Below are 24926 nucleotides of genomic sequence, written 5' to 3'. Positions count from 1 at the left end.
CTAATCAGAGGATGACACGTCAGCTGCTCGCTGGCACGGATGTGCTCGATGCATCGAGCAGCGCCGTCCCAGCGGCGAGAGCGCAGCGGCGGAAAGCGGGTGTCATGCCGCTGGCACTGACGGACGCCGTCCTTCAACAACTGCGGATGCTCTTAACTTAAATTAATAGTAATAAAATCATGTCACACGGAGTAATTAAGTAGAGACATGGTTGCGTCAACTGTGGTGATGATCCACCAAATAACTATATAAAAATGCTCTGCATTTCTTTCTGCGACAATGAACTCTGTTGTGCAACAAAATTGGCAAAATGTCAATCTCCAACCTATTTCAGAATGTTACGTTACCAAAATCTCCCCCTATAAGTTATTATTACTAACTTGTTGCTATAAACTTCAGCAGTTTTAATTAATTACAAAAAGAGATTTGGATTTAACAATATTTTAGCTATAGAAGAGTGATCTAGATGAGGTCAACTGATTAGCTGAGGTATCTAAACGTGTTGCTCGAACTGTAAAACAATATCTTCCCCTGAATCTGGAAGGCAGCATTTATTATTGTTATTATTATTATTATTATTATTATTATTATTATTATTATTATTATTGTTATTATTTGCGATGTAAAAAACTGTTAATTTATTTAGTAGCTGTCAGTTTTCTACCATAATTAAAGCCGTCCAAAGTCCAATGGGATTGTTAATCGTGCACATCAGTCTCTTATTATGTATTGGTAAGACAATAATCTTTCTTTTTTTATATGGGGGAGTGGAATAATCTTGGGATAATTTCGTCTAAATATATATTTATAAGATACCTATTACTCCCTCCGTCCCGCTTTAGCAGTCCCGGTTGAGCCGGACACATGTTTTAAGGGGTATTTAAGTGTGTAATAAATAAATGATGTAGTGGAGGTTGGGTCCCACTTTTAAACAACTTTTTTTTTTACTTTTTTGCTTTTAAGTGTGTAAAATAAATGATTTAGTGGAGGTTGGGTCCCACTTTTAATTGATGTAATAAATAAATTGATGTAGTGGACATCAATTTTTATGCACCGAGTTCAACCGGGACTCCTAAAGCGGGACACCCGAAATTGATCAACTGGGACTGCTAAAGCGGGACGGAGGGAGTATAAAATTGTAATCTTATATAAGAAAATATATAGATAACACGAAATGAAATGAATACAATATTACAGTTAAAATTAAGGTTCTTAATTATTTCAACCAGATAAATATATTTTCATGAACTAAAATAACACGATTTTAAGTTAGAATGAAGAAATAAGAAAGAGGAATAAAGAGAAAACAAAGATATGATCTTTCCAATGAAGAATGCATACAGCAATATAACTAAATTAATATAGGAAGTTTACGACAGAAAAAAAAAATTGTATCATTATAAAAGAAATTTACGAAGCGTAACGCAGTAATACATTTCACATATGATTGTTTTTTAGGAGAAACAAATCAAAAAATCACATCAATATGAATAGAAATTAGGCACTTTCAAGAAAAACACAACCAAATTAAATTTCCTGCCAAACCTATCAGTCTATGAATATCACTAAATTACTTACAAACCATATGAATTTAAACACGCAATAATCTATTAATATTTAATCCCAACCTACTTTCACTCCTTAATTACAATTAAAGACATAGCATACCCATTAGCACCACACATGTGTTTAATAATGATAATTTCCAGCAACCATAGAAAAATACAAGTGATGCACACGATACAAATAAGATTGATTTAATATTACATATCTAGAATCTCAAACCCTAGTTAAACTTTTCTTTATCATTGAGAAACAAAGCAAAATGTTTCAACATTTCTCTTGAATCTTTACTTTTGGGTGAGTTTAGATTGAAAACATGACTAGCTCCCTTCACATCCACACTCTTCACCTCTCCTTCCCACTTGCTCTTCTCCAAAGCCTTCTTATATTGCAATCCCCTATCCCTCAATATGTCATTTTCAGCAACATAAACCACCACCTTTTTGCATCCAAGCTTCGAAAGATTCGGGTCGTAGTCCGGGTTCAACTGCGCGTCATCGAACCCGGTCGAATTCGGGTATGCATGGATCCATATATTGTCCTCCACCGCCACCATTTTCGGGTCACTCGCTTCATTCCCAATCCGCTCCTTCCCCCAAATATGCGGGCAATTCAAGAACAACCCGCGGATCCTGACACGACCCGTTGATTCCAACCCGGCCCGGGCCACCACGTTATGGGCAATGTTTCCCCCGGCGCTGTCTCCACTCACGTAAACACGGTCAAAATCAACGTTGTTTCGCAGCCACGCCTCGCTACCGCCTCCGCCCTGTTTCGAGTGGGAGAAGATCCATTTAAGGACGAGCCATGAGTCTTGATAGGCGGCGGGGAGAGGGTGCTCGGGGGCTAAGCGGTAATTAACGGAGACCGCGACGACGTTGGCTTGGGCGACGACGGAGTTTAGGTAGCCGTGGCAGCCGGAAGTGAAAGGGGATCCGGTGAAAAAAGCGCCGCCGTGGATGTAGACTAGAAGGGGAAGTTTGCGGGTTGCGGAGGCGGAGCGAGGGAGATAGAGCCTTGCGGAGATGTTGAGAGATGGTTGGATGATGATGTCTTTGGAGAGAACTTTAGATTTTGGATTGAGCGACGGCGGAACCGTATCTGTTCCGATTAATCTCTCAACAGTTCCGTTTTTGTAAACCCGAATGAAGGGCTGGATTTCATAAGATAGGATGGTGGAGTTTGCAGCAAAAGATTGTGCCGCGAGTAAATGAATGATGAAGAAGAAGAAGAGGAAGAGCGGACAACTCTTGTTAGCGGACATGGTGGATGAGAGAGAGGTTAAGAGGGGGAGTGAGAGAGAGCTGTGTAGTTAGCATGATTTTGTAGAGGATATATATACACTTTAATTGCGTGCGTGTGTGTATAATAGTAGTAACAATTTGATATTGAGGTGTGGTATATTGCGTTGAATTACAACAGCCTACAGTTAAAATATGTATAATGAGGCCATTTGTTATTTTGTGATTATTTGGAGTGTTAAAAGTATGTAGACTAAAGTCCCAAAATGGTCCTTAATATATTGTGTTTTTTTTTATTTTGGTCCAAAACATTATCTTTTGAATTATCCGGTCCCTCACATTTGAAATCGGATCACATTTGGTCCATTTTGGACGGTTCCATCAAATTTTTGACGGTTTTAATTATCGGGTCACAAATCCGTTACTAATCCCAAAATATTGCATAAACTCCATAAATAATTTACTATTCATCAATTTTTAAATGGCGGCCCTCCAAATCCTTCCACTCCCTCGATTACCTCGATTAGTGACGGATTTGAAAAATGAAGAGATCATCTTCACCATCCTCGACTACCTCGATTCCGCCTCCTCCAAATCCTTCTCCGCCACCTCCAAATCCTTCCACTCCCTTGAATCCCGCCACCGCAAAACCCTCAAGCTCCTCCACCCCGACTCCCTCCCGGTGGCCTTCCGTCGCTACCGCCGCATCCGCAGCCTCAATTTCACAAACTGCCCCAGCGCCGACGACGGCGTGATCTCCACCGCCGCAGAGGCCTACTACGCGACGCTGAGATCCGTGGATCTGTCGAGATCGAGGCTCTTCACGCACGCGGCGCTGTCGCTGCTGGCCGCGAAATGCGGGGGGCTGGTGGAGCTGGATTTGAGCAATGCGACGGAGCTGAGGGATGCGGCGGCGGCGGCTGTGGCGGAGGCCAGGAATTTGGAGAAGCTGTGGATGGGGAGGTGCCGGTTGGTGTCGGATATTGGGATTGGGTGCATTGCTGTTGGATGTAAAAAGCTGAAGCTGCTTTCTTTGAAATGGTGTGTTACAATCACTGATCTTGGTGCTGGATTGCTTGCTAATAAATGCACTCTCCTTTGTGCTTTGGGCCAAAATCAAAATCAGTTTCTTCTCGACTAAAGTCCTAAAATGGTCCTTTATTTTGGCATATACCATAAATCCATTTTGTGATGGATTTGTGACGGATCAGTTTCTCCCAGTTAGTGACGGATTAGTGACGGATTTGTGACCCGGTAATCAACACCGTCAAATATTTGACGGAACCGTCCAAAATGGACCAAATGTGATCCGATTTCAAATGTGAGGGACCGAATAATTCAAAAGATAATGTTTTGGACAAAAAAAAAACGCAATATGTTAAGGACCATTTTGGGACTTTAGTCAAGTATGTATAATGAATGGTATGATTTCATACTTACATTTTATTATCAATAAATATATAAAAGTGATATTCATATTTTACTATTTTTTTTAATTCACTTTTTTTATATTTCTTTAAATTTAATTCATGCCTAGTCAAATGTGGACTCCTAATGGGACACAGGATGGAATATTTTTTTATCATTCCACATTAAATGTCTCTTTGCTTGTAATACTTTACTAAAATGTACATAAATGAATGCATAATAACCAACTCTTGTAATAATAAGCAATTGTGCAAATTTTGTAACAGTGATCTTTATGTGCAGCTTGATGTATTCTCCTACATAAAAGTTGGAATGGACGACTAGTCTCCGACGTGTCCACACTAAGGGATAATTCCAAAGGTAGGTAACCCTTTCTCATCAGACCATCAATGTGTGGTTAGCATAGCACAAGAAAGTTATCATTGTTGTCCATTGAAATAACTTTATCACATGATCTTGCAAAAGTATAATCTCGACCTACTCGTATGTAGGTTAAAGGGGGTGCAAACTGCACATGTTTGACGTCATTTAGTCTAACAACTTGCAAGGACTCAAATTGCACATGTTTTACGTGACTTAGAATATAAATTTATTATCGTAAAATTAAAAATAATTTCTACTACAAGTTATGAGTAATCTCTAAAATTAGTAACATAAGAATTAAGTAATTAAGAGCGAGAAAGTGTGATGCTCTTTGCCAAAAAAAAATTAATTATCTGTGTTGGACAATCTAAAATGAAAAGTTGATCACTTGCAATGGGACATACGGAGTACTATTTAGTATTCTCTCCGTTCCATTGTAGTAGAGACGTTTCTTTTCGGCACTAGATTTAAGAAAAAGTGTGTTATGTAAAGGAAGAATTAAGTAGAAAATGAAAAAAAAGGTAGAGAGATGAAGAGAGAATAAAGTAAGAGAGAGTTAATTGAGAAGAAATGTGTTGACTTTTACTAAAAAAAGAAATGACTCCACTATTATGGAACGTACGAAAATGAAAAAAATGACTCTACTATTATAAAACGAATGGAGTGGGACTATAATAATTTTCGTCTAACACATTGCAAATAAGATTAATTTATTACATAATCGCTCTCTCTAATCCCAAACCATAGTTAAACTTTTGTTTATCGTTGAGAAACAAAGCAAAATGTTTCATCATTTCTTTTGAATCTTTACTTCTAGGTAAGCGTAGATTGAAAACATGATTAGCTCCTTTCACCTCTACACTCTTCACCTCTCCTTCTGTAAACAATTGAGGAACGATTTGAGTAGCAAGATCAATCGGTTGAAGATTGGAATGAAATTGTAAAGGAAATTTTATTCACTGGAATGAGAAAAACGAGAGCGAGAAGATGAGCTACAATATGTAAAACTAACTACTGAAAAAAGCTATTTAACAGAAACTAAAACTAACGGCTAGTTTCAATCCTACGGCTAGGATTAAAACTTGACTAACAAACAGATCTAACGGCTGCCGGAAACGAGTTGTCATAACAGCCGAGCTGCCGAGCTGCCGAGCTTGACGAGCTTGACGAGCTTGCCGATCTTGACGAGCTTGCCGAACTTGCCGAGCTTGACGAGCTTGCCGAACTTGCCGAGCTTGACGAGCTTGCCGAACTTGCCGAGCTTGGCGAGCTTGCCGAACTTGGTGCTTGAGCCATCATAATCTACCAACAAACTCCACCTTGATTGCTCAATCACCAACCAAACTCTTCCTTTCCAGTCCCACTAGTTTCAAACATAGCAGAAACTTTTCCTTAGGCAATGGTTTAGTTAACATGTCTGCCGGGTTCTCTGAAGTATGAACTTTGAAGACTTTCACATTGCCTCTTTCAATCTCCTCCCTGATGAAGTGATACCGCACATCAATGTGCTTTGATCTCTCGTGATAAGCTTGATGCTTGGCCAGAAATAGGGCACTATTATTGTCACAGCCAACTGCTATCGCCCCTTGCTCAATCCCAAGATCAGACAACATTCCTTTCAACCAGAAACTTTCTTTGATTGCAGCAGCAAGTGAGATAAATTCTGCTTCCGTTGTGGAAAGTGCCACCACACTTTGGAGACTTGATTTCCAGCTAATAGCAGACCCAAACATTGTGAATATGTATGCCGACTGAGACTTCCTGTTGTCTAAGTTACCAGCAAAGTCCGAGTCACAATATCCCACAATAGCATCAGCTCCACCTCCATCATTCACTCCATATAGAATGCCTACATCCCCAGCACCCCTTAGATACCTCATCAACCATTTGAGAGCAATCCAATGTTCTCTTCCATGATTTGCCATAAACCGGCTGACAACACTTGTGGCTTGTGCTATATCTGCTCTGGTGCTGATCATAGCATACATAATGCTCCCTACTATATTAGCATAGGGTATCTTCATCATTTCTCTGGACTCAGCCTCACTGTTGGGCCTCTGATCAGCCTTGAGCTTGAAGTGCATTGCTAGTGGAGTAGCCACTGCCTTCATATTCTCCACCTTGAACCTTTTCAGCAACTTTGATATATAATCAGATTGTGTGAGCCATAATTGCCTTTTAGCTCTATCTCTGATAATGTTCATGCCTAAGATTCTCCTTGCTGGCCCGAGGTCTTTCATTTCAAACGCAGCATTGAGTTCATCCTTCACTTCTTGCACTGCCTTCCTGCTAGCTCCAGCAACAAGCATGTCATCTACATAAAGTAGAAGATATGTAGGATGTATGCCCCTTTTTCTGACATATACACAGGAGTCATAACTTGATCTCTGAAAACCAATCTTGATCATATACTCATCAAAAGTCTTATTCCACTGTCTACTAGCCTGCTTCAAACCATATATACTTCTTTTCAGCAAGCATACTTTATTTTCATTCCCTGGTTTGATGAAGCCCTCAGGCTGGGCCATGTAGATAGTTTCCTCTAGTCCTCCATGTAAGAAGGCCGTTTTCACATCAAGCTGCTCCAATTCCAGATCCAACTTAGCAACCAAAGCCAGCAACATTCGAATGGAAGAATGCTTTACAACCGGTGAGAAGACCTCATTGAAATCAACTCCATGCTCTTGAGTGAATCCTCTAGCCACTAACCGGGCTTTAAATCTGATCTGATCACCCTCAGCACCTTCCAGCTTCTTTTTGAATATCCATTTACAGCTGATAACCTTCCTTCCATCAGGTTTCTCAACCAATATCCAAGTGCCATTTTTCAGTAGAGAATCAATTTCATCCACCATTGCTTTCATCCACTTTTCCCATTCTTTGCTCTCCATTGCTTCCTTATATGAGGATGGCTCTATATACTCAACATCTTCAGCCACACATAATGCATAAAATAGCATCTCAGAATCATCAAATCTTGATGGCAGCTTGATCTTTCTTCTGACTCGATCCCTAGCCAGCTGGTAGTTTTCCAGATTATCTTGAGGCTGTGTTTGTGTCTCATTCTGAGCACTCTGAGGCTCAGTGACTTCTTCACTCTCCCCACGTTTCTCATGCCTCCCATGCTCCACCTCAAAGTCAGCTTTATCAACAGAATCAGGCACAGAATCAGGCTTCTCAACTATCACTTTGTTCTTATCCAGAAAAGGCATTTCAGTTTCAGAGAATACAACATCTCTACTAATCACAATCTTGTGATTCCCTGGCTCTACACACCACAAACGATATCCCTTCACCCCAGGTTGATATCCCAACATCACACACCTAATAGCCCGAGCATTCAACTTCCCTTGTTTGAGATGAGCATATGCCTTGCAGCCAAACACTCTCAATGTGGTGTAATCTCCATGGTTGCCATACCATCTAAAATCAGGTGTGTCTCCCTCTATACTTGATGAGGGACATTTGTTGATAAGTTTCACAGCCGTGGATGCAGCCTCAGCCCAAAACTTCTTCTCAAGTCCAGATGAGAGGAGCATACACCTCACCCTCTCTAATATGGTTCTATTTGCCCTTTCTGCTATGCCATTCTGCTGAGGATTCAGAGGTACAGTCCGGTGCCTTTTAATTCCCCTCTCCTTACAAAAGTTATCAAACTCTTTGGAGAGATACTCCAAGCCGTTATCAGTCCTCAAACATTTAAGAACCACTGACTTCTCCTTCTCCACTTCCAGGCACCATTGCTTGAACTTACTAAAAGCCTCTGATTTCTCTCTCAAAATGTATATCCACATTTTTCTAGAGTAGTCATCTATGATACTCATATAATACTTCCCTCCACCTACTGACACCACAGATGCAGGACCCCACAAGTCACTATGGGCATAATCAAGAGTGGATGTGGAAGTGTGCTTGCCTTTGGGATAGGGCTGTTTCTTGGACTTACCCAAAATGCATTCCTCACATGGAGTAGTGTCCATCTGCCCAGAACTTTGTATAATCCCCTTCTTGGCCAGCTCCTTAATGCTTCCCTCAGCTGCATGAGCAAGCCGCATATGCCAGATTTTGAAGTCATCAGCCTTCACAATATTTGCCTGTGCAGTAGGGATCTCAACACTAGCCAGTAGATAGTACAAGCTTCCCCTCCTTTCAGCTTCCATCACCACTCTTTGATCCTTGGAAACTGTCATTTTTCCCCCAGTAGAGCAGAATGTATATCCCTTGCGTTCAAGAAGCCCAAGTGAAATGAGATTCCTCTTGATATCAGGTATATATCTCACTTCACTTATAATCTTCACAGATCCATCTTGCATTCTCAGCCTGATCTTGCCTATACCTTGGATGGTACAAACTTGGTTGTTGCCCAATATAACCGATCCAGTCATCTCTTGGATCTCCTCAAACCAGCCAAGATTCAGACTCATATGTAGACTACACCCCGAGTCCATGATCCAAGATCCTCCCAGACCACCCTCCATCACATTCAGAATTTCTGGCACATCAGTTTCCTCAACACAGTCAGTGGATGGAACACGGTTTCCACCACCATTTGCTTGCCTTCTTTTCCATGCGAAGCAATCCTTTTTGAGGTGACCCGGCTTCTTGCACCAATGACATGAGCGGGTTTCCTTTTGATTATTTGATGGAGTTTTCTGATTTTCTTGGCTCGGCTTCTGAAACCTCTTGACTCCCTTGAACTTCTTGACATTTAGGCTCTCATCCATAGCCTCTGGATTCTTAGAGCCTGACTTCTGAATTTCTTTTGCTCTTATGGCCGATTGAACTTCAACAAGGGTGATAGTACCCTCTCGGCCATACAATATGGCATCTCGTAGCTGATCAAATGACTTCGGCAGAGCATTCAAAAGTAATATTGCCTTATCTTCATCCCCTATCGAGGCGTCGATATTTTCAAGATCATCGACCGCCTTATTGAAGTCTTCAAGTTGCTCCAATATCCCTTTATCATCCAAGAATCGATAGGAGTATAACCGCTGCTTCATGAGCAGCCTATTGGCCAAGGACTTAGCCATGTACAAGTCTTCGAGCTTCGCGATTATTCCGGCTGCAGTCTTTTCTTTTGCAACCTCTCGAAGAACTTTATCCCCGAGGCATAGCACAATTGCACTATGAGCTTTCGCCTCGATCTCAGCTCGTTTAAGGATCTCCTTTTCGTCAAGATCCATCTTCTCCCCTTTCTCCGACTTGTCCTCCTTTCCGCCCGCCTCCAACGCCGAAGCAAGGCCTTGATGAATCAGCATAGCCCGCATTTTCATCCGCCATAAGCCGAAATCATTCCTACCCGTGAATTTCTCGGCCTCAAACCTAGAAGCCATAACACCCTCCAATCTCACCACCGAAAGAACAAATCAGAAATCAATCGCGCCTCCCGATTCCCACAGACGGCGCCAATTTGTAAACAATTGAGGAACGATTTGAGTAGCAAGATCAATCGGTTGAAGATTGGAATGAAATTGTAAAGGAAATTTTATTCACTGGAATGAGAAAAACGAGAGCGAGAAGATGAGCTACAGTATGTAAAACTAACTACTGAAAAAAGCTATTTAACAGAAACTAAAACTAACGGCTAGTTTCAATCCTACGGCTAGGATTAAAACTTGACTAACAAACAGATCTAACGGCTGCCGGAAACGAGTTGTCATAACAGCCGAGCTGCCGAGCTGCCGAGCTTGACGAGCTTGACGAGCTTGCCGATCTTGACGAGCTTGCCGAACTTGCCGAGCTTGACGAGCTTGCCGAACTTGCCGAGCTTGACGAGCTTGCCGAACTTGCCGAGCTTGGCGAGCTTGCCGAACTTGGTGCTTGAGCCATCATAATCTACCAACACCTTCCCACTTGCTCTTCTCCAACGCCTTCTTATATTGCAATCCCCTATCTCTCAATATATCATTTCCAGCAACATAAACCACCACCTTTTTGCACCCGAGCTTCGAAATATTCGGGTCGTAATCCGGGTTCAACCGCCGGTCGTCGAACCCTGTCGAATTCGGGTACGCATGGATCCATATACTCTCCTCCATCGCCACCATTTTCGGGTCACTCGCTTCATTCCCAATCCGCTCCTTCCCCCAAAAATGCGGGCAATTCAGGAACAAACCGCGGATCCTAACCCGACCCGTTTCTTCCGACCCGGCCCGGACCACCACGTTGTGGGCTATGTTGCCTCCGGCGCTGTCTCCGCTCATGTAAACGCGGTCGAAATCGACGTTGTTTCGGAGCCACGCCTCTCTACAGCCTCCGCCGTCTTTGGAGTGGGAGAAGATCCATTTAAGGACGAGCCATGAGTCTTCATAGGCGGCGGGGAGAGGGTTCTCGGGGGCTAAACGGTAATTGACGGAGACAGCGGCGACGTTGGCTTCGGCGACGACGGAGGTTAGGTAGCCGTGGTAGGTGGAAGAGAAGGGGGATTCGGTGAAGAAAGCGCCGCCGTGGATGTAGACTAGAAGGGGAAGTTTGCGGGCGGCGGAGGCGGAGGCGGAGCGAGGGAGATAGAGCCTAGCGGAGATGTTGAGAGATGGCTGGATGATGATGTCTTTGGAGAGAACTTTGGATTTGGGATTGAGGGACGGCGGAACCGTATCTGTTCCGCTTAATCTCTCAACGGTGCCATTTTTGTAAACCCTAATGAGTGGTTGGATTTCATACAATATGTCTGTGGAGTCTGCGGCAAAAGATTGAGCCGCCAGTAAATAAAAGATGAAGAAGAAAATGAGGATGAGTGGACAACTCTTGTTGCCGGACATGGTCGATCGATAAGAGTTAAGAGTGAGAGTGAGAGTGAGAGTGAGAGTGTAGTTATATCTTTAATTTCAGAATTTTATACTATAATTTTATTAAAATTGTTTATTTTAATTATGTACTCCCTCCATCCCACATAGTTTATCTCATTTTGATCGGGCATGGATTTTAAGAAATGTAATTAAAAGTGAGTTGAAAAAGTAAGTGGAATGTGAGTCATATTTTTATATTTTAATTTTATAATAAAATGTGAGTGTGAATGCGTTAGTGGAATATGAGGTCCACTATAAAAAAATGGTAAAAAGTGAAATGAGACAAACTATGTGGGATGGACCGAAATGGAAAAATGAGACAAACTATCTGGGACGGGGGAGTAATTTTTATTTATTTGCAAATTTTAGTAAAGTTTTACGCTGAATACATTCATGTTGTCAAACATATTAGTTTTAAAATAGCTAAATAAATTAAATAATAATAATTAATTAGTACTGTATTATATTTGAATTGTTAAGATGTGTGTTAATTATAAATTGCTACTTATAATAAATTGATAAAGATAGAGAAATAGCTTCGGCCTACCATGTTTATTATCAATTGGGTTAATTATAGCAGTACTTACTTATAGTTGGGCCTTAGTTTATATTAATAACGAAACTTGAAAAAGCTTATCCTACCTAGGCCCAGATTGAAATTAGAGTTAATTCCCTATGGTTAGCGCATCTGTTGCCTGTCGATAATCTGTGATATTTTTTTTGTTTGTAATGAGAAATTTTTAAAAAATTAACACTCAAAATGGATTACAACATGTGATGAAAAATATTAAGAGTGAACTATAAAAATGGTCTCTGGACTATGGGTTTATCTCGTCCATAGTCTCTGGACTTTAAAAATATCGCCAGACAACCCTGGACTAAGGGTTTATCTCAAATTTGGTCCTTTTGCCATTTTTTGATACAAAAATACCCTTTTGAGCATTTGGCAATTTGGTTTTTTTACACTTTTAACACTTTAAATTTGATATTATTTTGGTTATGTACTAAATTTGATATTATTCTAAGATTATCATTCTTCTTCCCTTTTGTCATCTTTCACTTTGTTTCTTTATTTCAATATTAGATTTAATTTTATAAAATAAAATTTTAAATTTAGATTTTTAAATATCAATAAATTTTTTAATTAAAACTATTAATTCATGGGCACTATGAATATTGATTAAAACTATTAATTTTTATTATTTAATATAATATTCACATGAATTGAAGAAGTACAGAAAAATAATATTAATCATGATGGAAAAATAAGAGCTATTCTATTTAGCATTTGTTCGGTTGTTATAATTGCTTGTGATTAAATATTATGAAGTTGACTAAATATTTGATACTACTAAAAATTTTATATAGGGGTATTTTTATTGAAATTTTCTAGTTAATTTTGATTGTTTTCAAATAAATAAACAGAAATTATATTAGTCTTACATTAGATGCATGTTTATTTCAGCATAAATCGTGTTATATGATCTATTTATGATTAAAACTATTAAATATTAATTAAAACTAAGTTGGCGTCAGCATACCTTATTGATTAAATATTAGACACTATCAAATATTGATTAAAACTATTAGTTTTTGTAATTTAATAATTAATAAAAATTTATTGATATTTAAAAAAAAATTGTACATTTACTCACCCAACGAGTAAAAGAACTTGAGATTGAATTAGTGTTTTGCTAAGAATATGGAGAGAATTGTGTACCCTCAATTTGCATGTTTCATGCTAAATAATTAAAAATCAATAGAATGACCCTCAAATTGCATGTTTCAAGCTAAATAATTACTACAAATCAAGATTCAATTTTTTTTACTTTATTTCTACTTCATTTTGTTAAAAGGATTCTCTATAATTCGGTATTCTTATATACGATTCTTGTTCTAAATATAAATGCTTATCAAGTAAATCATACCCCTCAAGTTCATGATTCATTTATATATACGTAACTAGTACCCGCACCCATCTTCAAGCGTGCAACGTCAGTTTTGTCAAACATAAACTATTGTCAAGATCTATATAATTTGCTCATGTAACCTAAAAGAATGCACGGATAATTTCATGTTATATTTTCATCCTTCCTTATTACATGTTTTATTTTATTTTTACTATTTTTAGCAATAAATCTTTCATCCCAACAACTCATTTCAATCATATTTTATTTTAAAACTTTATATAAAAGTATAATACATGTTTCACTAACCTTTTCTACTTATTTTATTTTTAAAGTCACACAAATTATAAAACACATGTCAATCCAATATGAGATATTTATTTTTGGACAAAAAAATACAACTCCCTCATTCCCACCTCAAGTGACCAACTTTTCATTTTGGGTTGTCTCATCTCAAGTGATTGATTTTATTTTTTAGCTAAAAACAAAACTTCAGCAATCTCTCTCTTACTTTATTCTCTTTTTCTTATTTTATTCTCTCTTCTTCTCTCTTACTTTTTCCTCTCTCATACTTTATTATCTCTACTCTAACTCAATACATATCATTTTCTTAATTCTCGTGCCGAAAAGAAATCCATCACATGAGATGGGACGGAGGGAGTAAAAAACATATGGAATAAAAACAAAAATCAATATTTCATTCAATTATTCATTTAATCACATATTATTATATTGTTCTGTGTTACGCCCTTCTCCTCCACAAAAAAAATGGAGAAAAGTACCAACATCAATGTGGAGAAAAGTCTTGCAAGAAAAGTCTTGTAGGACTATCAAATTATTGTATGAAAATTGAAAAGTGTTGTAACTTGATCTTTGATGATTCTACTTCTCAAATGAGACCATATATGGCTGAGCATAATAGAAACCCAATGAATTGATTCAGTACGTTTCTTGGCCATTTTTTGGGTTGCTTACGGTTTTGGTTAAAGAATTTGGATAACAATACGACTAAAATCACATAATTGAAATTTTATTACTCCTATGTTTCAAATGCAAACAACTCTCAAAACACAACAAATAGAAGAAAAGCCAATCAAAGTTGCATCACAAGTCACAGCCAAATTATACCAATTAATTGGGGCTAATTATTGAAGCTTGACATACAATTTAGTTATTAATAAAGGAAGCCACTTTGTTGATCATATCGATACCAGCCTGAGTATCTGGACCAAACACACTGAACACATGATCTTCCCCTGCAACATCAATACACTCGATTTCACCCTTCCATCCACAATTGCTCAGCACCTCATTGTAATACAACCCTCTATCCTTAAGAAAATCCTTCTCTGCTACATAAACCAGCACTTTACCACAACCCAAACCCGATAACTTCGGATCCTTACCCGGATTCACCCATCCCTCATCGGTATCCCTCAAGCTCGGGCAAACAAATCGCCACAATTTCTCACAAAACACCCTCCAACCCTTGTCCGTCGTTTCTCTCCCAATCGGATCCACGCCCCCGAAGTAGGGGCAATTCAGGAAAATCCCTTGCAAATTGAAACCCTCCGGATTCTCCCACCCGACCCGGACTGTGATGTTGTGTGCTATATTCGCGCCGGCGCTGTCCCCGCCTAAATACACACGCTTCAGGTCTGCGAATTCGTTGATCCACTCCTCCTTTCCCTCCGCGCTCCAATTGAGAGCGCGCCATGAATCCTCGAAAGCAGCCGGGAGCGGGAATTCGGGGGCTAATCGGTAATTAACCGAGACGGCGACGACGTTAGCTTGGGCGACTAACTGATTGAGGTGCTTCTGATAGAGCGGGGAGAAGGGGGATTCGATGACGAAGCCGCCGCCGTGGTAGTAGACGAGAAGCGGGAGCTTTTTGGTAGGATCGGCGTTGGGCGGGAGGTAAATCCGAGCGGAGAGGTTGATCTCTGGCGCGATTTCGACGTCTTTGGATTGGACGCCGGTGGCTGGATCTAGAGATGGGGGAACGACATCTTCGCCAGTAAGCCTCTCAAGTCTTCCATTTTTGTAGACTCTGAACATAGGGGAGAAATCGTGGACGATTTCGTCGGCCATTGATGAGAGTGAAAGATTGTGTAGTTCTTATTTTTTCAGTTACTGGGGCAAGCTCTATTTAACTGAACGGGTTTGGTCCCCTGCTTTGCAATCAGCCACAGCAGGGGTGTTGTTAAAAACATCACATTATTTTATTAAAATAAATATTAATATTATAATATTATAACTTATAAATATTTTATTATTTGTTTCTAACAGCATCGACAGGCTGTAATTTCTCGATTACAAAATATCTTACAAAAAGTTTACAAAGTGGAGTACTCCTTTATTCATCTTTTCGTTAAATATAGTCCTCCCTTCCATTTGTCCATCATTCGTCAATTAAACTTGATATAGCAACTCCTACTACAGACACAAACATGAGATGGACTCCACCATCACTTATCAGAGCATCAACATCGGTGAGCGCTAGGACGGACGGCGTCTGTGCCGCTGGCACGGCAACGCACTGTCCACCGCTGCGCTCTTGCCGTTGGCACGACGCTGCTCGATGCATTGAGCACATCCGTGCCGCTGAGCAGGCAGACGTGGCGCAACGAGATTGGCCAACGGCATAGCCGTTGGCATTTTCAATTTTTTTTATTTTAAAAATTCGAATTTAATTTAAAAAATCATTTTTAAATTAAAAAAATATTTTCTCACTTCCCAATAAATTATATCCGTTTTCTCCCCACTTTGAATTTATTTTTCAATTTTTTCCCCAAAATTCACATTTTCATCTATAAATACTCTCATTTCCACACAAAAAAATTCCCACCACACTACACAATTCTCATCTAAATTCTCTCATCAATTCTCAATCTTTCACCCTTAGGAAAAAAATGCCAGGCTCCAGCGATGACCCTCCGACTCCCGTGGTTGGAACCACGAATAGTTCGGCTCACAACCATTCCCTAATCCGGAAACGTAATTCTCAGCCCCTCCTCAAACCCAAGGTTCTCAAATTCTGGGTGGCTACCGGCCTTACCCGGTGGACGACCAAGATGCCCCTGATGGGCAATACGGGTGGGCACCCGAACCTAGATCGGGAGAAAGCGGCGACATTCAAGCTCCTCCTACTCCTACTTCTACTCCTACTCCTCGTGGTGTTCGTGTTCAGGGTCGTGGCGGTGACACTCATCACATCCGCACCCCGCACACCCCGGGGGAGATAGATCAGTTATTCAAAGTCTATTTGACTATCTCCGAAGATCTGGAGGTTGGCACGAACCAAACCGGGGATAGGTTTTGGTTCCACGTCTCTCACTGGTACAATGAAAATCGGACGGATGGAACCATCCCTCGCAATGAGAGTATGGTGCGGAATGCCATCTTCAGAGCCAACGAAGAAATCTAAAATTTCTAGGGGTATTACATCCAGAAAGAGCGGTCGGCGTGGAGCGGCAGGAGCGAGCTCGACATCCTCAATGCCACCTTGGAGACCTACCAATCCCAACATTACAAACCATTCAAGTACCTCACCGCTTGGCAGGAGGTGCGCCATCATCCGAAGTATAAGGGAGGCGTATCATCCTCCTCCAGCTCCTCTAGCAAATGGTCGAGGTCGGTATCCCTATCCGACGCCGGCGAGGATGAGGTGGATACCCAGCTCGCCGGAGCTAACTTGGGTAGCCCCGACGCCGGCCCGAGCAGTTCCCAACGCCGGCCGCAAGGAAGGAAACATGCGACGACCAACCGCCGTCGCGCCGCTCCCGCTCCCTTTGTGCCACCTCAACCCCCCACCAACTCGTTGTGGACCCTCTTGGCTCAACTCAATATGGCCGAGACGTCTCACATGTCTCCCGAGTAACTTGAAGCGTATGGATGTGGGTGTTGTGCTCTTGAGGAAGAGCATGGAGTAAAAAAATAATAAAAGTGGTTCGGGCCCACATGAGCATGGATGGAGATGCTCTCATGTTTGTGTGTATAGTAAAAAATATAGTAGGAGATGTTATAGGAGATCCTTATAGTTGTTGGCGATAACAAGGATCTTTCTTTATTTGTCATTCAGTCATTAACTCATAAAGCTTACTTAAACCTTTAATGTTCTTGTCATCTCATCAAAAAAGTTTCATGACAAAGTGTAAAATTAATATTGCGGTGTTTTTCATTTGTGTATTAATATGCTATCTCTAATAATAGTACTCTCTTCGTCTTTGAAAAGTATGAATTATTTTCTTTTTAATTCGTCCCTGAAAATTATGAACTTTTTAATTTTGAAAATTTCTTTCACTCTAGTGAGATAAAACTCATTCTCCACTAATAATACTTTAAAAACTTTTTCTTTATATCTTTCTTACTTTTCCAATTATGTAAAACTCGTATCGAACTAAACATTCATACTCTTTAAGGACGAAGGGAGTAGTACTTTCTAGAGCAAGTTAAACTTTCCTAAAATTTCTTGAAATATGAACATGAAAGCCAAAATCACGAATTATGTGAAAACTAAAGGAATTTGTAATAGACCAAAAAAATTAGTTAAATAATAGTATGATAGTTGCCCAAAAAATTAAGGTGTCACGGCTTGTTTTAAATGAAATTCTCAATCTTGATAAAGTATGAAATTCTCAATCTTTCTAACGTTATCCTAGTGACCAAGATCGATATGGAAGTTATAACTTGTATTATAACTAGCTTATGTATTCATATTTGAAACATTAAATAAACTTAGAAATTATATACTCCCTCCGTTCTATAGAAATATGCTATTTAGGATTTACACGGGTTTTAATGTATAATTGGTAAAGCAAGAGAGAAAGAGAAAAAATAGTTGAAATTGTATAGTAGATGGTATGGCCTATAACTGATAAAGTAAAATAGAAGGAGAAAAAAGTTACCATAAATGAATATGGACTATTTCTATGGGACGACGAAAAAGGAAATATGACATATTTCTATGGGACGGATGAAATATTTACATGCAAATAATCCTTAAAATTTTACTTTCTTTTGTCCCATAATAAATGACATACTTTGGTAATGTTGGTAATGCACGGGATTTTAGGAAAAGACACTACTTTTGAGCATATATAGACACGGTTTATGATGTGAGCCTCGTTGGCTCGCCAAGACCTCGCGACACCTCTCCGAACAAATTAGCCTCTCGTCGACCATATTGTCACACCCAATCCATCTGACATATATATTTATAAAACAAATACAAATTATAGTAAAGAAATCTCATAGTAATCATTGCACCATCCATATACTATAATTACAAAAATCGACCATTTATTAGCCTTATTTACAAATGGTATAAGTCCGCACATATAAATAAACATCAAATATCATAAACAGATTGAGATCCATATGCATATGCTTCTATATTTAATTTATTATTCTATGACAAATCAAGTCTAGTATCTGCCCGAGATTTCCATTGTATACGACCCGAAGGTCCCTTTTAATTATTTGACCTTTGCACGAAGGTCCCTCTTTGATTTGACCTTTCCACGAAAGTCCCTCTTTGCATTTTGACCTTTCCACGAAAGTCCCTCTTTGTTTTTTACCTTTCCACGAAGGTCCCTCTTTACATATTTTCTTTGACCTGTAGGTCCATTATCATTGTATAAGACCCGTAGGTCTATTGCCATTATATATGACCCGTAGATCCATTGCCATTGTATATCAGACCCAAGGCAAGACTGTCACAAATCCTCTTTAATCCGATGATTCAAATATTCTAATACCATATGTCAAATATATCCATTGCACCACTTACATATTCATATATTCCATCAATAATTCAAATACTATAGATAAACATATTAACTGCACAAATAACATATCCAAATCATATTACACCGATAATAAACCATATCCATTCACATATTCATTGCACCAATCAAATATTCATATTACATTCCACAAAATAATTCCAAATAAAACATAACTATATTAGGTTCACATCCCAATCCAAATATTCACTCCATTCTTACATATAGCAATTAATTGCGTAACAATAATATGAGTAAAATTAAAAGTATGATTTATACTCACGTGATAATAAATTAGACTTCTGATTTCATCTCCTGATTCACAAAACTCGAAGATGATTCACAAAACTCGATTCCTCCGAAAACCTCTTAATTTCTCTCGTTTTCTTTTTCATCTTTTACAAATGGATCATATTTGCCAAACTGATATTTTGTTTTTTTGAATCCCTCTTAGTTTTCTTTGTGTCCCCCAAAAATTCCCTAACAACATATGTGTGTGCTACATATAGTCGACCTACGAGAGTCGGTTCCTAATTTGAATTCACATCTAACTAAGTGTCATTCTAATTCTCTTTCTATTCATTCACGTGTACATCACCTAAACTATGGAAAGGCCCCTAAGAAAATGACACTGCTTTGAGCAAATATTTTCAAATTACACCAAATATTTTAAAAACAAATAAATCAACCACCACCAGCACGACGATCTTTGATCAAAACCTGACCAAAATAATAAACAGCCTTATTTGTATTTCAGTTTCAATGTTCAAACATTAATACTCACATTTAGTTATTAATAAAAGAAGCCACTTTTTTAATCATATCAATTCCAGCCTCATTATCCGAAACAATCACACTGAAAACATGGTCTTCACCCGCAACCTCAACGCACTCGATTTCTCCCTTCCACCCACAATTGCTCACCACCTCCTTGTAATACCACCCTCTATCCTTAAGAAAATCTTTCTCCGCAACGTAAACCAGCACTTTCCCACAACCCAACCCCGATATCTTCGGATCCTTACCCGGATTCACCCATCCTGCGTCGCTGTTCCTAAAGCTTGGGCAAGCAAATCGCCACAGTTTCTCACTCAATTCCTTTCCAGCCTTGAACACCTCCGTCGTTTCGCTCCCAATCGGATCCACGCCCCCGAAGAAGGGGCAATTGAGGAAAATCCCTCTCAAATTGAACCCGTCCGGCTTCTCCGACCCGACCCGCATCGCCACGTTGTGGGCGATATTGGCCCCCGCGCTGTCTCCGCCTAAATAGACACGGTTCAGATCCGCGAATTCGTTGATCCACTCGTCCTTTCCCTCGGCGCTCCATTTGAGAGCGCGCCATGAATCCTCAAACGCGATCGGGAGCGGGAATTCGGGGGCTAATCGGTAATTAACCGAGACGGCGACGACGTTTGCTAGCGCGGCTAAGTGGTTGAGGTGCTTGTGGTACTGAGCGGAGAAGGCGGATTCGATGACGAAGCCACCACCGTGGTAGTAGACGAGGAGCGGGAGCTTTTTGGTGGGGTCGGCGTTGGGCGGGAGGTAAATCCGGGCGGAGATGTTGATTTCCGGCGCGATTTCGACGTCTTTGGATTGGACTCCAGTGGCTGGATCTAGAGATGGAGGGACGACATCTACGCCCATAAGCCTCTCGAGTCTGCCATTTTTGTAGACTCTTAGCATAGGGAAGAAATCGTGGAGGATTTCGTCGGCCATGGATGAGTGATGAGGGAGAAACGATAGGTTTATGTATTTTATGGCGATAACGCTTTGGAATATTGTTTTTAGAGGTCCCCAATCCGAACCGAACCGGACGAACCGGCCCGGAACCGTCACCGGCGGTTCCGAACCGGACGAACCGGCCCGGAACCGTCACCGGCGGTTCCGAACCGGAACCGGAACCGTCGGCGGCGGTTCGAACCGGCACCGGAACCGCCGGTTCGGCCGGGCCGGTTCCGGTTCCAATTTTTCGCTAACCGTAACCGCCGGTTCGGCGATTCCCGGCACAATTTCAGGGCTACTCCTAGCCTTTTCAGAAACCGGGCCCGCGGCCGCCGGATTTGTCCGAAACCATGGGCGGAAACCGCCGGTTTCCACCGGCAAAACCGCCGGTTCCGCCGAAAACCGGCGGTTCCGGCGGCAAACCGGCGGTTCCCGCCGTTTTTTCCAAATTTTGAAAATTCAAACGGACGCCTAAACCGCCGGTTTCCGCCGAAAACCGGCGGTTCCGGCGGTAAACCGGCGGTTTCCGGCATGTTTTTCAAAATTTTTTTTTTAAATCACAATTTTCCCCTATAAATACCCCCAATCCTCTTCATTTCTACTCACCTCATTCTTGTGTAACTGTGTTAATAAGAATTTCTCTCTCAATCTCAATTTCTCTATTCTCCATTTGATAAGTATCTTATTGGTGAAAAAAATGGGTATCTTTGGGGCAGATGGTACTGGAACACAAATTTATATATGGAATCTGGATGAATGGGGATCAGATTATAGTTTAAAATGGGAAGCTGGGTTCACTGGCGGGAGTTCGTTTCATCAGGCCATCAGGGTGGTATATTCATCTGAGTCCGACGATGAAACGAACTCCCGCCAGTGAACCCAGCTTCCCATTTTAAACTATAATCTGATCCCCATTCATCCAGATTCCATATATAAATTTGTGTTCCAGTACCATCTGCCCCAAAGATACCCACTTTTTCACCAATAAGATACTTATCAAATGAGGAATATCTTTTAATGATCTTCTAAGTCTTTTTTGTTAACACTTGTAAGTTGTAAATTTGTAATTGTTGTAACTTGTATTTAAATTTTTCGATTTGTAATTGTTGTAACTTGTATTTAAATTTTTCGATTTGTAATTGTTGTAACTTGTATTTAAATTTTTCGATTTGTAATTGTTGTAACTTGTAATTGTTGTAAGTAACTTGTATTTAAATTTTTCGATTTGTAATTGTTGTAATTTGTAATTTTAAAGTTGTAATTTGTAATGTTAAGTAATAAGTTGTAATTTGTAATTTTAAGTTGTAATTTGTAAATTTTAAGTTGTAATTTGTAATTTTAAAGTTGTTTGTAGTTTGCAATTTTAAAGTTGTAATTTGTAATTTTAAAGTTGTAATTTGTAATTTTAAAGTTGTAATTTGTAATTTTAAGTTGTAATTTGTAATTTTAAAGTTGTAATTTGTATCAATAAAATTGCATTTGAACATGGCTTTATTCTAATTTTATTTATGCAAATATATCTACATATTTTACTTGAATTACAAATTTAAAATGCAAAAAAAAAAAAAAAAACCGCCGAACCGGATGAACCGGCCCGGAACCGGGCAAACCTAGGCGGTTCCGCGGTTCATGGTTCCGGAACCGGAACCGCCGATCCTTGGCCGGTTCGGTTCCGATTCCATTTTTTTTCGAACCGGAACCGGCGGTTCCGAACCGTGAACCGCCGGTTCCCGAACCGTGGTGAGGTCTAATTGTTTTTCATATAATTCTTTTAAAACCAATTGGTGATAAGAGGAGAGATCCATGAGACTTATACAGTGGATTAAGCTCTTGGTGTTCTTGGTGATAAGAGGAGAATGGATTAAGCTCTTTGTGTACACTGATGTGGATATTATTATATTCATTTTTATGTTTCAATTGCCAGCACCCTCCCACAAACCCTTCAAGGTGAATCTTGAAGACTTTTTTATGATCGATTGGACAATCGGCCTAATTTTTTTTCGATCGGTTGGACTGCTGGCCTAAATTTTCAGCCCAGTTATACTGTTGGATCAGTAATTTTTTTTCGGTTTCAGCCCAGATATACTGCTGGGTCAGTTAAATATGACTCACAGTCGGCGACCCGCTCTGATACCATGATAGAAATCCAATCAATTGATAATAAGAGGAGAGGCTCATGAGAATTATAAAGTAGATTAAGCTCTTTGTGTACACCAATATGTAATATTATTATATTTATTTTTATATTTCAATTGCCAACCGTTTTTTATATACACTTTTTTCTTGCTTTACCAAACAGTTCTAGAAGTTATTTATTTTCACTTTACCAAATTAATGACGAAAGATTTTATGATCGATTTCTCCAATGCATTGAAAATAACCTCATATTTGTGCACTATGACGTAAATATATGTATCAACTTAATTATGTGCATTCGGAAGAACAATACATTTAGGGTCGTTTGATAGCCCGCAGAGCCAAGAAATAGATTAGTATCTAGTTATTTTCGTTCATTTGATACCCTTGTTGGGCCACCATATCAGCCCCTTTTTTTTACTCTGGCCCGCATAGGCCCGCAGATTGAGCAACAAATGCACAGATTATTATCTTGGGCTATTTTTTTTGGATAAATAAGCTGCATCAATTATTGGACCCACAAAAGGCACGCAAATTTCATTCTTCCACTTGGGTGGTTTCTCAAATCTTCCCACATACGCCATTTTTGAGTTCATTTGCTCTCAAACCCTAGCTGCAAATTCAATTGTGCATCTCAGTTGCATCTCAGGTTGGAGGCGATGGCGGTGGGGCCGGGAACGTGGCGGTGGTCGCTCTGCAGCTTGACGAAGACGGAGATGAGGAGCAGGTGAGGGCTCCGATGGCAGAGATGTTGATGAGGTATTGGATGTTGCCGTGCCACGCGTCCTCGATGCTCCCGTCTCCGTCGCCGGAGGGCGAGAAGGCGGCGTCCGCCATGAACGGCGGCGACAGCGTGGGGTTCATGGCGAGAAGCGGAGATTCAGCGCCTCTGAATCGGGAATCGAATGATCGGAATTCGATAAATATTGAATTCTGATTTGCAATTCATCCGAGGGTTATGGCTCCTTTCAAATTGGGATTTGGATTGGAAGATGTCGGACTATAATTCTTTGTTTCTGATTAAATATAAAATTTAAATAAAATACTAGTATTTGAAAATGTTTATAATCGCTAGAGGGTGAAATCCAGTAATCCAACCCAAGTAATAAGATTATTAATGAAGGTTTTTTCTTTTTATTTATTTTATTAGTTTGATCAAAATATTTATTTTTTAAGTTTATGGCAAATAGTAAAAAAAAGTATGAAATTCATAATTTTAAAAATCTGTCTGAAAAATCGTAAAGTTTAGACTGTTTTCATTATTTTATGATGGAAAAAAATCTATGGTTACATTTTTCATTTTTTTTATAGACAACATTTTCTAATTTATTGGTTTGTAGTATATGGTTGTAGCATATCATGATTTTTCGATAATATGTATCAAACAATGACAAAAGAATAAGAAGGCAATATATCTTGCCTATCAAACAGCTGTTAGTGATAACAAATATTGGCCTACGAGCCCTCCATTCCTTGATTACTAACTGGGCCCCTTTTATCCTCCATGGGCTATCAAACAATAATTTAGATACACGTAATTTGATTGTTCGTTTGTTTGGAAATTTCTCTTTTCATCATTATTTTCTTCGTGGGGGACCCAAGGTCGATATCTTCATTGCTTTGAAAATGACCACATATAAATTTGTTGACTACTGCTATTCGCCGGTGAATGGAGACTGAGATTGCGCAACACCACACCCATGCCTCCCTTGTCCACAGATCGCCACAGCCATTGTGTGACGCGCTCACCTCATATCGTCTCGTCCCCACTCCCACGAAACTCTTAATACTTCACCTTCATCCTCCTCCAATTTGTACCTTTTCAAGCTTTGACCTTAACCCCAAAAGGCCAAGCTGTCAATTTGTAATGTGTGCTAGTTCATTTGTGCCTTTGGAGGGAGATACCAAAAACATAAGATTTGTTCTTCTTCTCCTCACTCATGAAAGAGCTACATGATGTGTGCCACTTACCATTGCTGCTATTAACTT

The 24926-nt window shown here is 39.8% G+C and overlaps 4 protein-coding genes across 4 annotated transcripts; all 4 read right to left on the bottom strand.

The window, feature by feature from the left end:
- Window positions 1–1684: 1684 nt before the first annotated feature.
- On the bottom strand, window positions 1685–2924 carry LOC121758134 (probable carboxylesterase 2). Its single transcript, XM_042153563.1, has one exon. The coding sequence runs from the start codon at window positions 2825–2827 to the stop codon at window positions 1787–1789; it is 1041 nt and encodes a 346-aa protein (XP_042009497.1). The 5' UTR covers window positions 2828–2924; the 3' UTR covers window positions 1685–1786.
- Window positions 2925–5769: 2845 nt separating this feature from the next.
- On the bottom strand, window positions 5770–11387 carry LOC121757005 (probable carboxylesterase 4, mitochondrial). Its single transcript, XM_042152462.1, has 2 exons — window positions 10438–11387; window positions 5770–5901 (listed from the first exon to the last, which is right to left on the bottom strand). Exons 1-2 carry the CDS (start codon window positions 11357–11359, stop codon window positions 5891–5893), a joined length of 933 nt encoding a protein of 310 aa, XP_042008396.1. The 5' UTR covers window positions 11360–11387; the 3' UTR covers window positions 5770–5890.
- A 2915-nt stretch (window positions 11388–14302) lies between these two features.
- On the bottom strand, window positions 14303–15488 carry LOC121759637 (probable carboxylesterase 2). Its single transcript, XM_042155294.1, has one exon. The coding sequence runs from the start codon at window positions 15382–15384 to the stop codon at window positions 14461–14463; it is 924 nt and encodes a 307-aa protein (XP_042011228.1). The 5' UTR covers window positions 15385–15488; the 3' UTR covers window positions 14303–14460.
- A 4321-nt stretch (window positions 15489–19809) lies between these two features.
- On the bottom strand, window positions 19810–20907 carry LOC121759706 (probable carboxylesterase 2). Its single transcript, XM_042155382.1, has one exon. It carries the CDS (start codon window positions 20793–20795, stop codon window positions 19866–19868), a length of 930 nt encoding a protein of 309 aa, XP_042011316.1. The 5' UTR covers window positions 20796–20907; the 3' UTR covers window positions 19810–19865.
- Between the last annotated feature and the right edge of the window lie 4019 nt (window positions 20908–24926).

The sequence above is a fragment of the Salvia splendens genome, chromosome 12 (genome assembly GCF_004379255.2).
Source record: "Salvia splendens isolate huo1 chromosome 12, SspV2, whole genome shotgun sequence".
In the NCBI taxonomy this organism is placed as follows: Eukaryota; Viridiplantae; Streptophyta; class Magnoliopsida; order Lamiales; family Lamiaceae; genus Salvia; species Salvia splendens.
This window is presented reverse-complemented; position numbering and strand designations above follow the sequence as displayed.

What these genes read in the sequence shown, in the direction of transcription:
- LOC121759637 (XM_042155294.1), bottom strand. Translation starts at nt 15,384, where the DNA reads ATGGCCGACGAAATCGTCCACGATTTCTCCCCTATGTTCAGAGTCTAC.
- LOC121759706 (XM_042155382.1), bottom strand. Translation starts at nt 20,795, where the DNA reads ATGGCCGACGAAATCCTCCACGATTTCTTCCCTATGCTAAGAGTCTAC.
- LOC121757005 (XM_042152462.1), bottom strand. Translation starts at nt 11,359, where the DNA reads ATGTCCGGCAACAAGAGTTGTCCACTCATCCTCATTTTCTTCTTCATC.
- LOC121758134 (XM_042153563.1), bottom strand. Translation starts at nt 2,827, where the DNA reads ATGTCCGCTAACAAGAGTTGTCCGCTCTTCCTCTTCTTCTTCTTCATC.